At 30.3% G+C, this 16,142-nt stretch overlaps 1 protein-coding gene across 5 annotated transcripts; it reads right to left on the reverse strand.

Moving 5' to 3' along the window:
- Nucleotides 1-3,879: 3,879 nt before the first annotated feature.
- On the reverse strand, nt 3,880-6,623 carry LOC129314334 (uncharacterized). 5 transcript variants are annotated; one of them, XM_054957754.1, is made up of 6 exons: nt 6,195-6,623; nt 5,576-5,779; nt 5,319-5,453; nt 4,826-4,945; nt 4,643-4,729; nt 3,880-4,471 (listed from the first exon to the last, which is right to left on the reverse strand). In XM_054957754.1, exons 1-6 carry the CDS (start codon nt 6,528-6,530, stop codon nt 4,055-4,057), a joined length of 1,299 nt encoding a protein of 432 aa, XP_054813729.1. In that variant the 5' UTR covers nt 6,531-6,623; the 3' UTR covers nt 3,880-4,054. The 5 variants fall into 5 exon arrangements, with proteins under 5 accessions (XP_054813729.1, XP_054813725.1, XP_054813728.1 ...); XM_054957750.1 differs by having other exon boundaries at nt 5,319-5,456; nt 5,540-5,779; XM_054957753.1 differs by having other exon boundaries at nt 5,319-5,456; nt 6,195-6,621.
- Nucleotides 6,624-16,142: the final 9,519 nt, after the last annotated feature.

Consider the following 16,142-nt stretch of genomic DNA (forward strand, 5'->3'; position numbering starts at 1 on the left):
GCATAAAGGGAAAACAATATACATTTTTTTGGGAAATGGGACTTTATCAATATGCAGATTTTTCTTAAAAATTGCTTATATTTTGAACTGGAGGGAATAATTTACACGTAATCTCTAGCGAATTATATGTAAATTAATCACACAAAGAAGACATCCCAGTTAGTGCCTCAAATTTACATGTAAACCACCATTGATCACATGTAAATCAACATAGAAAAAAATTTATAAACATGCCTAAGGAATAATTTACATGTAATATCTAGTAAATTACATGTAAATCAAAAACAAAGATAACACACCCTTGTGAATGGCCAAAATTTACATGAAAATGGCTACGATTTACATGTTAATCTATAGGTGAAGAAATCTGCGAGTATGATTGAGGGAATGATTTACATGTATTCTCCAACAAATTACATGTAAATCAATCACACAAAGAGTATGCCCTTGTCAACGCCCTAGAATTACATGAAAATGATCATGAATTACATGTAAATCAAATTGCTATAACACAAGCCATAATCTTTTTACCTTAAACTAGAAGCCTTGCACCCTAAGCAATAGCACATGTATCCTAAGTCAAAAGCCTTATACTCTAAGCCATAACATATGCACCTCAAGCCAGAAGCCTTTTATCCGAAGACATACTCTTTACACCGTAAGCTATAGCCCTTGCACCTCAAGCCAGAACCTTTACACCTTAAACTATAACCCTTATACCCAATCTAAAGTTCTTACATCCTTAACCAAAACCCTTGCAACCAAGCTAAAATTCTTGCACCCTCTAGTTATTGTATTTACATGTAATCCTTAATGATTACATGTAATCAAGGGGTAAATATTTTTTTTTTTTACGACCTTTCACTTGCCAGTCAGAGCTTTAGCAGGCATACCATCACCTATCGAAGGAGGGGCCAGAGCTCTAGCTATCAAATTTTGAGCCTTTTTGAAAAAAAATTAATTATCATAAAGGGTATTTTGGTTATTTGTTTAAATTATTTAATGAATAAAATATTAGCCTTGGTCCTTCAATTACATTTGGTCCCTAAGATTAATTTTGTTTCTAAATAGGTCCTTTTCACTAATTTTCCCTAAATAATTTTTATAAATCTAAATTTTCATTAATCCAAACACAACATAAAGAAGATACACTCTTTCTAGCTCTATTTATATAATTTGTATGATTATAATTATAAAATTAACATATTACAATTAAATAATTAAAATTATAATGATAATTTGAAACACATGAGGAAGGAGAGGTGAGGGAGGGGGTTAACTGGCAATGCAAATAGACAAAGGAGGTGGTAAGGAGAAAAGAAGGAAGGGGCGTGGCAAAAAGGATTTGATACGCTTGCCACACTTCTTTTTTTATGTAAAAAAAAATTAAAGATACATAACTCGATTTAATTGAAACCAAGTTTTGTACTTTTATATTTTAAAGTTTATATCAAATTGAGATCCAAGTTTATTGTGGGAAAAAAATTTTGAGGTGTAGTATGTGGATAAATAATTTTTTTTGTAGTATTTTAATAAAATTGCTATTTTTATGGAAAATTTAATCACGTCATATCATAATCTAATCATTAGTGAAACCAAATCCAATGACTACAACGCCGTGAACGATGCAATAGGAGTTTGTAACGATGTTGGAATAAAACTATATGGTACATGGGGGATCCAATCCCCTTGCTATGCAAGGCATTTTTGGCTTCGATGCTCATCACTTGATGAGTATCCGGACTGTCCAAGCATTACTGTGGTTCGTTATTTGAGAAAGTGAGAAGAAGAATATCAGGGTGGAAAGGAAAATATCTCAATCTCACAAGTAGAACAACTCTAGTTAAATTTGTGATTTCTACTTTGCCATCATATCTCATGCAAACAATGCTTCTACAAAAAGGGTCCTTCAGGAAATGGAAAAAGATAGCTGAGATTTTCTCTGGGGAAAATAATGAAGAAGAAAGAAAAATCCACCTGGTCTCTTGGAAGAAGGTATAAAAGGAAAAGAAAATGGGGGACTAGCACTCAAAGATCTATGCTGCCAAAATGAAGCCTCAATCATGAAATTATGTTGGAATCTTATCTCTAAAAGGGAAGCCCTCTGGGTCCGTGCTTCTAACCAAATGCAAAAGGGGCAATTCTACAATACCTATTGTCAAAAAAAAAAAAAAAAAACAAGCTTTAGAGACTTGGAAGAGTATCTGTAAAATATGGAACTAGTTCATCAGAGGGGTTGAATGCAAGCTTGGATCGGGTAGCCGAATTCGATTCTGGTATGACAAACGGACTGACATTGATGAACCACTGATTAGTTTAATGTCTAATGTTCATGCAGACATTGATTTGGAGGAGAAGGTCTTATATTTCTTCAAACCTGATGGCTCATGGAACCATAAATAGATGGAAACCTAGCTGCCACTTGATATTGTAAATAAGATTACTGATACTCAAATCCCTGGTGAGAGAAGAGGTGAGGATAAGATTATATGAAAACCATCCAATAATGGTTCTTTTTCTATAAAATCCGCGTACTCCTTTATTTATGCAGGTACAGAAGAGCATACGGACCCAGTCTGGAGAATCATTTGGAAAGCACCTGTCCTAGAAAAAATGAAGACGTTTATCTTGCTATTAGTGAAGAATAAATTGCACACGGCAGAGCTTAAAGCACAAAGAAGGATGGATGAGTCTGTAAACTTTCATTTTGGGTGCAACGAAGCAGAAACAAGACTACATGTGATGAGAGATTGCCAAATAACAGGTGTGATCTGGGAGGAATTAATAGAAGCTAACCAATGGAAGAAATTCCTAAGTCTTGATACCGCTCAATGGATCACTTATAATTCAAAACAAGACATTAGGAAACCTAACACAAAATAAGTACGTTGGATTTTTCTCTTCAATTAGTTGGGAACTTTGGATTCTTAGATGTAAAAGCCTTTTTGATTCGGAAGATAATATCCCTATTATGGATGCAAAGAGATGTATTATGAAAGCACATGTTGATCAACATTTATTGAGGAAAATCGAAAATAAAAGGAATCAGTTTAGACAATAATATAGATAGCACCTACCTACTCTAAGTTTTGTTAGAATTGATGTTGATGGTTCAGTCTTGCCAAATAAACAAGTAACTTGTGGAGGTGTTATCACAAATGTTATAGAAAACTATATCAGGATTCTGTTGTGAATTAAAGGAAGTCCCTCCAACTATTATGGAACTTATTGAAATCAAACTTGACTTAGAATTTTGTTGGCATCATGGATTCAATAAAGTTGACTATTCAGTAGTTGTATTGTTGCCTTGAATCTTCTATATTGGGAACAAGTTTTCAATCATCCTTTTTAAGAAATTGTGGATGAGACCAAACTTATTCTTTGTAAAACATGGACTATTAATTTACATTTTATGTTTAGAGAAACTAACTATTTTACCCACTTCTTAGCTCACTCTTATCACTCTTTTAATGATGTGCTATATATTTATTATCAAAAACCACCCTTCCTTAATGAAGGTAGTTTGTGATAGATTTTTTTATTATGTATTCATTTTGAGTTAGTTATATATTATCCTTTTTCATTAAAAAAAATTAAACTATTCAAATTACATTTAAATCGTTAATTTATAAAAATTATAAAAATATTCAATATTAAAGTGAATCAATTATATTAAATCTGTATTATCAAAATTAATGATAAAATAAATTTATTATTCTTTATCATTTTTATTTTAATAAATATAAAAATAAAACCTCTAAATTGGGACCATCTATGTTGCTCTTGACCCATGAACACCACACCGAAACCGGACGCCCAAGGCACCATCTCTCTCGCGTTTTACTATTGTCAGCACATGGTAATGAGTATTTTATAGAATAAAAAATAACCCCGGCGACTTCAACTGTTCGATATCTTATACATTGATGATGCTGCTAATATCAAATTCCGATGTGAGGCCTGGCCATCGAAAAATGACCAGGAATGTTTATGTGAATATATTGCTTCTTAAAACTACACCCCTCGCCGGCAAATCTCTCACAAACTACATTCTTTAAGATCGTCTCCTACTCTTCAAGTCCGCATGAGCTGAGAATCGGTTTGGTTTCGAAGAAGCTGCGGTTAATTTTCGATTTCCTGAAACTTTATGAGAACTCAAAGAACGACATTCCAAATGTTGCTCGAGTGCTCTCCCTGAAGAGCCAATGGATTTTGCTGACTTAACTTTCTGATTACCCGCAGAAGTGCAACTTCTGTTCGGTACATGAGCGTCATCAACCTTGGCAATGGATTTTTTTGAACTGTTCAGAGGTGTGCTATCTGAATCAGAAGATGAGGGGCCAGTGCTACTCTCCATGTCATATAATAGGTTCTCTCTCACGTGCGCAACCTGGTCATCGTGTGAGTCACAGCAAGAAGAGGAGGGTCTACGAAGCCTTGAAAGCTGCACAACCTGCAATAAATCGTCAAACTGCACTAAGAAGCATGTTGAATTAGCAGGATACACACAACCAATCTGCTCACTGTCTTCAGAGTTTAATCAAATGTAAAGCCTCCTTGCTTCAATCTCGTGTTTTAGTTAATTATCATGCTATAATAGACATTTTGATATTACTAGCCACATCAACATGTGCGTTCTCACCTTTTGTTCTAAAACCACCAACTCCTTCTTTAATTTTGTAATTGTCGAATTCTTCCTGCGTACAATGTCTTCTAATTCAGCAACTCGCTGTTCCGAATAGTGATAGCCTTGTTAAACAGAGGAAACAAAAGTTGCAACTTGCAAGAATGAAATAGAAATGAAAACCAGTGTAGTTTAAACTACCTTGGATCTGGAAACTTCAGAAAAGTTGAGAAGGTGAGACAACTCCTGTATTTTGGTATCCTTCTCTCTACAATCTCTCTTGAGATTAAGGAGATCTTGCTCTAAAGCCAGGCTGTTTAACTGTGAAAAGCACAACACATGACAACGAGGTCACCACGTAATTTCTATCTAATGGAGCGATTTCTCTTCAAGGTGCTGATTCCAGTTAAAGTCAGGGACATGACTGAAACATACAAAAAATTTGGTGGAACTTCTCTGGCCAGATTTTTAATGATTCAATGACAAAAATCATTCAAAAAATGTAGAATTGCAGCCGATAGCAAGAACCGGTCCATGACAATTAAAAGAGGCAATTAATCTACGCAATATTTGAGAAGCTCGTCCAAATGATCAACCAATGATTTATGAAGAGTTGAATAATGCTACTGATCATGTGACGTAATGCGTATAAAGGAATGCCAGAATACAAATGATGATTATAAGATTATGTGACCTGGAAATCAGAAGCTGATGTTACGCTTGAAGCCCAAGACAAGTCAGACATTCGCCGCTCTTCTTGTTCTTCAATAAATAAGGGTGTTCGATGTAGCATTTCATTCCCACCGGAATCTTCTGTGACTGAGCCTTCCTGCTAACAAATTAAACGAGAATAAAGTTTTTCAGAAAATGATTAGTTATTACTTAAAATTGCAAAAACAAACATTTAGGGGCTACCGCGCAAGTGCCGCGGAAATTTGAAGAGCAACCAACCGCAAATAAGTCAGACTGTTGATCACTAGGCCAGTAATCGCAATCAGCGAATTGAGCTTTCTCAGAGCCACACAGTTCACTCAACAGTAATTCTCCATTCTTTGGCATTGACTTCTTCATTGCCGCAATTGAGTGTTCCTTAGTATGGTTCACCAACTCGCAGAGACTGTCAAGCTTCTCCTGCATGCTCGATAGCACCTGATCCTGATAGATAGTCACGGAAACAATGAAATCAGACAAGACGGCATTTGTAGTTTGAAAAATGAGGGAATCAGACCAACAAAATATGAAAAGGTCGAGAGGGAGTACACGGGCCTACCAGGAGAACAACACAAGTTCGATATTTTATATTGCTGTTTATCATCTAACAGAACATCAGAAGTCTATAATTTAGGAAAAATCGGTAAGAGCCAGTCCCCACATATCCCACTCAACTCAAAATAAAATGAAAAAGTGATCGGTCAGAACGGAATGCATATTTCTCCTGTTTCTTTGATAAAAAAGGCGCCTAGTGATTACTAAGACTTTATAGGCCAATCAAAAGAAAATATTAAAAAAAATGAAAAACTTAACTCCTGGTTAAATCAATAGTAAGAAACAAAGCAAACAAACAGCGAACCCTGAGTTCGACGGACTTCTTCAGCTGCCATATCTGGTAGCTTTTCTTGGATTCAGCAACTGCAACACCGACGACGGCGACGATGAGGAACCTCTGGATGGGAGTAAAGAGCTCCCAAGCGAGGGCTTCTTGTGGGGTTAAACCACCCCGAATGGTTCGGACGGAACTGGCTTCTTCGGAGTTAACCAGTCTTCCCTGGAGAGAGACCCAAGCAAGGTTGGCGGGGGACGACAGGGGTGGAATAGGGTGGAGAAAGGCGGTGGAGAGGCGGCGGCCGGAGGAAGGGAGGATGGGGGGAAGAGAGACGAGAGGAGGAGGAGGCGCTTCTTCGTCCATGGTATGAGCGAGTGGGCTGCAGATGCAGCTGGGTTGAATTGGAATGTGGAATACGGACAGCCAATTATTGGCAACGTTGTAGCATTCAAATTCTGGGATTTGAGAGGGAAAAGTACAGTGTATTCATTCAAATGCGGCCTCAACATTACTATCGTATTTGCATTTTTTAAGGAACATATATTTTTCAAATAATTCCTTTTTGTGGTGTGTCCATTGTAAGAAGTGTTTTTTATTTCTCCGCCTGATTCTATATTTTAATCGTTGAACTAATTGATCAGCCGTTCGTTGCACGGGATGTTAGTTTTACAAATCCTTTTATGTGTTAAATAACAATAATCAATACATGTTAAATAGTTATATGAGTAAAATAATAATAAAAATAACTTCTTGCCAATGATTTAAAGCTCGGATGGTCGGATCATCAACTAAAGCTATTAACAGCTTGATTTAAATCAAAAAATTATTTTTATGATTGAGCTAAATTGAATTAAAGTTGAGCAGCTATTGAGCCAGAAATTAAAGTTAAATTGAGAATTGAAAAAGCTTTAAAAAAATTGAATAATTTTAAATATATACTAAAAAAGTTTAGAAAAATTCAAAAATTAGATCGTACTAAAAGCTAACTTTATTTTTGAACATATAATTTGAAATCATTTTTTTATAAGATGCTGACAATTATATATGCAAATATAAATATTATTGAATTTACTCATATCTAATTTAACTAAAATTTACCTATATTTGACAAGTTATAAAATTATAAGTTATAATATTATTAATTTACGATCATATTATGTTATTTTATTAACATACTATATATATATATATATATATATTTGTATTTATTTTATATATACATTTAATATTATCTTTATTTAACTATTACGTCACTGATCTAACCATGCAAACTATGAATCACTAGACTTTCAGATTCAATATCTAGTTTGATTCTAAAAACATTTCTTCTTGATCAATAAATAATATATAATAATCCAAACAAAGAAAAAGATAGGGAGATAACATGATCATAGATACATTTTAAATTTGAGATAAAATGGATGCAATAATTTGTTACACAAAATAGAGAAAGATAGATAAAAATAGGAAAAAAAATATAAAGGTACAGTACCTTAAGGAGTAAGGAATAGGTGGCTGCCATACATAAGTTTAATTATTAAAAATCTCCTTATACAATACTCCTCTAGTTCTATTTATATGACATTTTCAATATGTTTTATCGAAACCAATAAAAATTTTAAAATTTATTAATTTTGTTTAGAAATTTAATAATTTCTCAACTTTACCTTATTAAATATACAAACTTTAACAATATATTTTATCTTTTTCAACATTCAATGGATATCAAATAAGAAAATTTGTGATAAAAATTTAATGAGGTGATTTATAAATGGAACAAAAAAAAAATCTTCCCTCTTTACCTTGTAAATAAGACCAGGGGGAATACATTGAAGGCGACGTTTGTGGATTTACCATCTATAACAAGAATTAACATCTTCAACCATTGCCTACTTCACACCCAAGATACAATAATATATAGTTGGCCATGTGTAAAAACAAATATTGGTAAGCACAACACAACACTAAACATGTTTTGACCCTGGCTTTTATTCATGGTTGTAGCAAAGGATAATAAAATGTGAAATTGTCTTATATGAAGGATAAATAAAAGTTGAGAGTCAAATTATGCACCCGTTTATATAAGATTAAAAAATAAGAGATTTTTAAATAGTTCAGAAATTTTATAAAAACAAATTAATTTTGATAGGTATTTTATAAAAAGTAGATTATTTTATGTTTGGTTAAAATTATACAAAAAGTGATTATTAATTAGTTATTTTTAAAATTCTATGATATCTTCATTGATTTTTATTTTATAAAAATAATTTATTATATAATTATTTTAAAATTTTATGATATTTTGATGTGTCTTGCAATCTTAATGACATTTTTTAAAATTCTAGTAATTTTTAAAGTTTCAAACAAACATGATAAAAACATTTAAATTCTTTTCTTTTTTCTTTACTAAATGAAATTCATGTAATCATAAAAATAATAATATAATTTAGAGATATGTTCGAGTGGGGAAAATTAGTAAATAAAAATTTTTTGACATAAATTATAATTAAAAATAAGTTTTTTAATCAATTTAGGGATTTATTAGTGTGAGTATTAAGTTAGATAAATTTTTAATATAAATTTTAATAAAAATAAGTTTTTAGAATCTTCTCAGAATATGAAAAATTCTTAATGGATTTAATGGAATGGACTAAACTATATGTCTTCAAAATATAAAGAGATATGTGTAATTACAATAAACTAAAAGGTAGTCGGAGTGTTTTACTCAAAAATTATTAAAATATAATATTTTCAATCTTATTAAAATTTATTTTAGAAAAACATCGACCTATTTGATGGCTAAAGCTTAATTACTTATATCTTCATTTCAATCAAAGTAGTTTTTTTTTAGGCCAAGAGAATACTTCATTCAAAATGAAATCCATAGCTAGAACATTAGATAAAGCTGAAAATTTAATAGTATTATCACCCGCCCAATTAGGCACACATCCTTATAGTAGTGCATAATGTCCTCAGCCAAAATAGCTTGGAGCTCGGCAGGAGCTTGCGTAAAGAAAGTGATCCCTGGAGGAGAGTTGAGGCCAATTTTCGCAATGTAATCAGCAACATTATTCAGATTTTTGCTGATGCAATTCAACCGAACCAACCAGCCATTTTGCATCATAGCCTTCAACTCCCACTAGCATAAAAATAATTTTTTATAATAATTAAAAATAATTTTTTACAACAATTAAAAAGTCAATGTTGTTTTAGAGGATGTAAAATGTCCCATCTTTTTATATCAATTATACACCCAAGATAAAAACTAAACTTTTTACATTGATTATAAAGCCAATGTTAAAAATTATATACAAAAAATTAAAAAAATTACCTAAAACTTTTTACATTGGTTGGGCTTCCAACCAATGTAAAAATTCACTAATTTACATCGATTAACAGCTCAACCAATGTAAAATCTTGAGCTTTTACATCAGTTTTCAACTGATATAAAAAGTCATTATTTTACATCAATTATTATCATAAATGCTGTAAATATTTTTTTATACTATATTTATTTTATCAATTTTACTCATTCCTATGTATAAAAATTGTCAAAGCCAAATTAGACAGCTCAATTTGTTTACAATTATCTATTAAGTGTTTATCAACTATACAAAACTATTTAGCTATTAAAAAACTAATAATTGTCTAAATTGTGTCAACTATCAAAATTAAAACTTGTTTAAAACTAACAAACTAAATAAATTATATGAAACATTTTATAAACCTCACAAATTCTCTCCAAAATAGGTTGCCCAACGTATGCGAGTGTCTTCAATTTTAGCTTCAAGAAATACATTTGAATTGTCGAATATCTAAAATATGATTCATAAAATAGGTGTACTAATCAATCTCAAATTACATAATAAAATAAAACTTTTAAAAATGTATTTACTTATTTTATAAATTCGTTTATGCCCAATGTAATGATATTGAGCATGTGTCTCATGACATATAGACTGCACAAGTTCATCTTCACCGATTGTCTACAACTTTGTATAAGAATAAATTATAAGAAATTAGTAAGAAATATTAATAATTGAACATATTAATAAAGTATTGTAACATCCCAATTTAAATTTTAATAGTTAATTTGGGTTAATAGAAATTTTAAAAAATATTTAGAGGTAAATAAATTAGTAGGAAATGATTATTAAATCTAACTTAGGATATAATTCTAAATTAAATTTTTTTAAAAAAATTAATTAAAAAAATTATTATTAATTAATTAATTAAAAAATATTATTAAATTATTATTATAAAAAAAAGGTATGCAAAAAAAAGAGAAGAAGAAAAAGAGAATTGCTTTCGGCGGCCACATCAATAGTAATATAAAATAATAATAAAAAAAGGGAGAGAGAGAAAAGAAGAAATAATAATAAAAAAAGATGTGGGACCCACTGAATTTTTATAAAAACTCACCCGTTTCCTTTCATTTCTTCAATTCTTTTCCTGCGCGCGAGCTGAATCGGAGAGAAGCGAGTCGCCGGTGTGAAATATCTAAATTTTTAAGGTAAGAGTTTTTAATAGGATATTTAGGGTGTAATTTTAAGCTTTTCAAGACTAAGTAAGTGTTCTAAAAATTTTTCTTAGTCATCCTTCTTTTTTGGTTTCTGAGTTTGTAGTGGTAGAAAATTTAAGATCTAGAAGAGGGATGAATTTATGTTGAATAAATATGATTTTTGAGGTTGTCAGTAGTATAATAAATGTTCTAGAGTATAAATTTGTTGATGATCTTTGAATTTGTGGCTTATGGATCAAATTATAAACTAGATCTGAAAATATATGTTGATTTATTGAGGTTTAGATGATTATTTAGGATGAGAAATGAATTATTATGGTTATAGGATTATGATTCTAAGTTAGAGACTCAATTTTTAATTTTTGGGTATTTTAGGTATGAATTTATGAAATAAAAAGAAAATTTTGATAATAGAAATTAATTTAGAAGTTGATTTTTAGATTATTAATGTTTATTAATAATTAAAAGAGGAGTTAAAAAATTTTACTTAATAGTATTAACTCTAGATTTGTATTAAGATTGAGATTAGAAATTATGTTATATTTTTAATTCTATTATTAGAATTATTTTATTAGTTTCAAAAATTAAAACTAATATTTGTAAATAATATGTTATTTGTAAATTGTATTACTGGTGAATATTGTGGTGAGAGAAAAATTTTAAGGAATAATTTATTAAAAAAGCCACAAGGTAACCATGCTTTTAATTTGTGATTAGTGTTACTTCATGTTAATTGGGTGATTATTGAGAAAATTATGAATTTTGTAATATTGTATAATTGTGCAATATTATTATGAATTTGTTTGATTATTGTGGGAGGTGTTGGGAGACTTGCTATTGTTGTTGTATTTATGTGCCACGTGGTACGCCCCTATTAGAACTCAATAGGTGGCTTGTAAGGGCTCGGGCTAATCTACCTTTAGCCGGGTAATTTAGCACCGAGTGAGGGTTACGGCTCGAGGTTAATAGAGGGATATAAGGATGATTGTTTGTGTGTATTACAATATTTCTTATATTTGTTGGAATTATATTATTTTTAATTCTCACTTAGTAAGCACACACTTAACTGTTTGTATACACTATCATAAATTGGCTTTGGTTACTGGGACTTTTGAGTCTCATTATGTGGTTAACAATTTTCAGGAGAAAAGCCACGAGTGACACGTGGAGGAGTCCCAGAGGCTTAGTGGTATAAATCCACTGTCTCTTTTGGGTATTTAATTTATGATTTATAATGTGTTATATTGCCAATATTAGGACTTGTTTGTTTATTGTCAATTATATGAATATATAAATGTAATCATGCCTTTCAAACTATTTCTATTTTTGGTACAATTTGGATGACTGTAATTTTAATATTTGGTTTATTTTGAATTGGTTAAAATGGCATGATTATAAGGTCAAATAACTGGCTTGTGTTGAAAATTTACTAAATTGCTTATTTTACTTGTTGGGAGTATAAGGATGGACAAATGTAATTTAGTTTACTTGTTGGGAGTATAAGGATGGACAAATGTGATTTAGCATAATGGCATGTGGGAGGTAACAATTTATTCGAAATGTTATAGTGTGTGAGTTGAAACCAATTATAAAATATTTTATATTGAAATTATTGATATAAAAATGTGTTGGGTGGCTGTAACCCAACTATAGTTGAGTTAAATTATTTTTAAAAAAAAATTTGGTGTGTTACAAGTATAGCATCACTTTTGGCTTGATCCACGTGAAATCCTTGAACTCATGTTCATGCTTTTATAAGACTATATTTTGATATGTTCTCATTGCCCTATGATTAAGATTACTAAGTTAGTAAATAATATATTTAGAAAAAATTAAATTAAATAGTTAAGCAAAAGTATTCTTATGAGTCTATCGTCTTCATTTCTTTTCCAAGTTTGTAATGGAGGGAGCATAAAAAGATAACAGTGTTGCTCTTTATTGAAAGAACAAATAACTGCTAATGTTCCCTCCCAAATATGATACAAGTTAAAGTAAATCCACATTAAAAAAATTATTAATTATAAATTGATCCTTACAAGTATACATATGGAGCCATAAAAAAGTTCTTTTTGATTTCACATAATTCTCTATTAGAGCTAGTCGGGCCTTAACTCTGAAAAATTATCTTTCTCTATGTGATGAGGGCAAAGGAATCTAAATTTATCACCTTTGCCTGATATATTGCACAAATGATAAAGAATTAAAAACAATTAATACTATTAAAATCTAAATTTAAGCATCATAGGTAGCAACTAACACTCCCAAACAATATCAACCCAACAAATTAGAAGAATTAACAAAAAAATATAATCAAATAAAAATTCATATTCAAAAAAATTAAGATACATACCTGGGTGGTGGTGGCAGCAGCGAAGGCTTAGCACTGAGTGAGGAAGGGAGAAGGAGTAGTGACAAACAGATGGACAGGGGCACTAAGGAGAGGGCATCGAGAGGGACTGGGTGGGTTAGGGAGGGGGCACGATCTGGGGAGGGGAGGGGGCTGGGTCGGTGAGGGGGAGGGGGAGCGTTGAGAGGGAGGGGGGAAATGAAGGAGGACATGAGAGAAAGGGATGAGGGTTGAAGTAGAGCAAAAAAAAATGAAAGGAAAGGAAACAATGCAAGTTTGTGCGGGAGCAAAATGTGAAGGTAATTTAAAAAATTTTTATATCGAGTGGAGGGTAACCCATTATAGAAAATATATATTCTACATCAAGTGATATTAATCAATGTAGAATATTTATTTTCTACATCGGATGGAACTCACCCCATATAAAAAAAAATAGAATTTCTACATCGGGTGGCCTAACTTGATGTAGAACATATACTTTCTACATCGGGTGAGTTCCATCCAATGTATTTTACTATAATTATAAAAATATTACTGCCTTAATTTTTTTATACTATATGCCTTCCAAGCAATATAAAAAATATCCTGTAAATTTCATATTTTATATTAGTAGCCATAACCAAGCCATAGTCCCTGTGTTCCTCATTATAGCCACTAGAGATCATGTCCACCACCTCAGTTGAGTCAATCTCCAAAATACTTTCTCGAACCCTGCATCCCACGCCAATTTCAAGCCATGAATACAAGCCCACAACTTAGCAGTGAGGCTGTCCCGATCATCAAGTTTGCAGGTATGGGCACACAATCTTATAAGCATTAATGATCAGAAGATCAACCAAATAATGACATAGATATACAAATATTATAATCAAATAAATAATGAGATAAATACCATAAATTCATTTAAAGGAGAAATCAACTGCAACATATTTAAGTTAAAATCAGATGAATATATTGCTGATGTTATTGCAATATCATTTACTTTTTTAAAAAAATTGAATTGGTGATTTTATTGCAATAAATTGGAATCATTTACTTAGTGACAGTAATTTTGCAACAGATTTGCAATAATAAAATTTTATTTCTTTTAAAGAATCAGCACATAAAGACGGACAAATCAATTTGCAGCCAACCATTAATTAACCGATTCAAATTTGCCAGAATATTGCAATTTATTCACAAAATACAATTAGTATAACATTTTTAATAGATATTTTCAATTTAATCATTAATTTTAGGTATAATCTTATTAAAATTTGTTTCAAAAATTGACATAATTGAAAATGAATTTTTTTTTGGCCAATGGAAAATGAGTTTAAAACTTTAACAAAAATGCATTAAAAATTAAAAAATACAGAAAATGGAAAAATAATATATTCATATACCAATAATTATTTGCAATCCAATTTAAGGCAATTTATTTTTAATCACTTTGACGTAATTTAAAATCAAATAATACATTCGTTATTGATTGACTATCTAAGAATTTTTTTCAAATTTGAATTAGCTGCAAAATGAATGCGTAAAAAGGAAAATAACATGTTCGGAATTAAATAATTATCTTTGATACTATTGATATAATTGATTGGGTTAAGATGTATTTTTACCCTCAAAATATTTTTTGAGATGCACCCAACACCCTAACATTTTTATTGGAGCAATTTTGCCATTAAAATTATTAAAACGAAGCATTTTGGCCTTTTTTATCAAAATTTCAACATTGACCTCAAACATTAACTGTTAGAAAAATTGATGAAAAGGATAAAAATACTTCATTTTAATAACTTTAAGTGTAAAATTATTTTAATAAAAATGTTAGGATGTTGGGTGCTTATCGAAAAATACTTCAGGAGAAAAAATATATGTTTACCCTAATTGATTTACAATAGCTTTTGTGCATGTTTGGATATTGATTTAGAATCAACTGTTTAAAACTCAAACACCTCCATTTTCCTGTAATTAGTTATTTGCAGCAAAACTTCATTTTGCCTTTAGCTCAGGGAGGCAGCTTATCAATTTCAAATTTTTTGGTTAGCTCTGTTTACAATGTGTCAAACTTTTTACTTGCCAATCATACCCCTGTACATGTGTGTCAGACTTAACAATGTAATAAAATGACGACTCGCTTATAATAAAGTTTTATCTTTTAATCATAATTAGGATGGAATTAAAATATTTCATTCCTTTTTAATATGTACTTATTACCTTCGTCAAATGATATTTAATATATACACTCATTACCTTCACGAAGTTTATAATATAAAAAGTATATACTAATATATTAGATTTTTTTATTATTATAATAGATGCTATAATTATTTTTTTTTTGAATTTTGATTTGAAATGTCAACTTTTAATTAGATATGATTTTTTAAACTAAAAAAATTTCTCTTTACCATTACTCCATCTGGTCCTATTTATAGGATAGGATAAAGAATTTTTCAATCACGTCATTAAATTTTTATCATAAATTTTTTTTGAACTCTTCATTGAATGTTGGGGAGAGAAAATATGTCATTGGAGTGTAAATATTTAATAGGGTCAAAATTGAGAACTTATTAAATTTTAAAATAGAGTTAATAAGTTCTAAAATTTTTCTTGATATTAGTTAAATATGTTGGAAGTAATTTATAAATAAGATCAAAAAAGTACTAATTATTATTAATATTAGTTACTGATATCAATTAAAGAAGAGTCAAACCATTTTTTTCCTTTTTGAAATAAGAGAGCCAAAATTGGCGCTATTGTAAACATTATTCTAGTAAATATGTAAAATAGGCAATTTATTCGTTTACGTGGCTTGACTTGAGAAATTCATGGATCTTATCTAAACATAATATTTCAGCAATTTATACACCCTTGCAATGCACGGGATGTACTTAATTTTAATACAAATTAATATTAAATAAGTATTAATATATTGTACAATATTTTAATATATGTATAATTATTAAATAGTGATTTGGTACAAATATATTGTATAAATGAGATATTAAAATTTGTCATTTATAATACCTTATATAAATACAATAATAAAACTTATCTCCCATGGTTATTTTTTTAAAATTAAAGGCCAAGGTTAATTATATATCCACTTGATATAAGT

This window comes from Prosopis cineraria, unplaced genomic scaffold (assembly GCF_029017545.1).
Source record: "Prosopis cineraria cultivar Desert tree isolate PC_DT_omini unplaced genomic scaffold, ASM2901754v1 PC6, whole genome shotgun sequence".
Classification (NCBI taxonomy): domain Eukaryota; kingdom Viridiplantae; phylum Streptophyta; class Magnoliopsida; order Fabales; family Fabaceae; genus Prosopis; species Prosopis cineraria.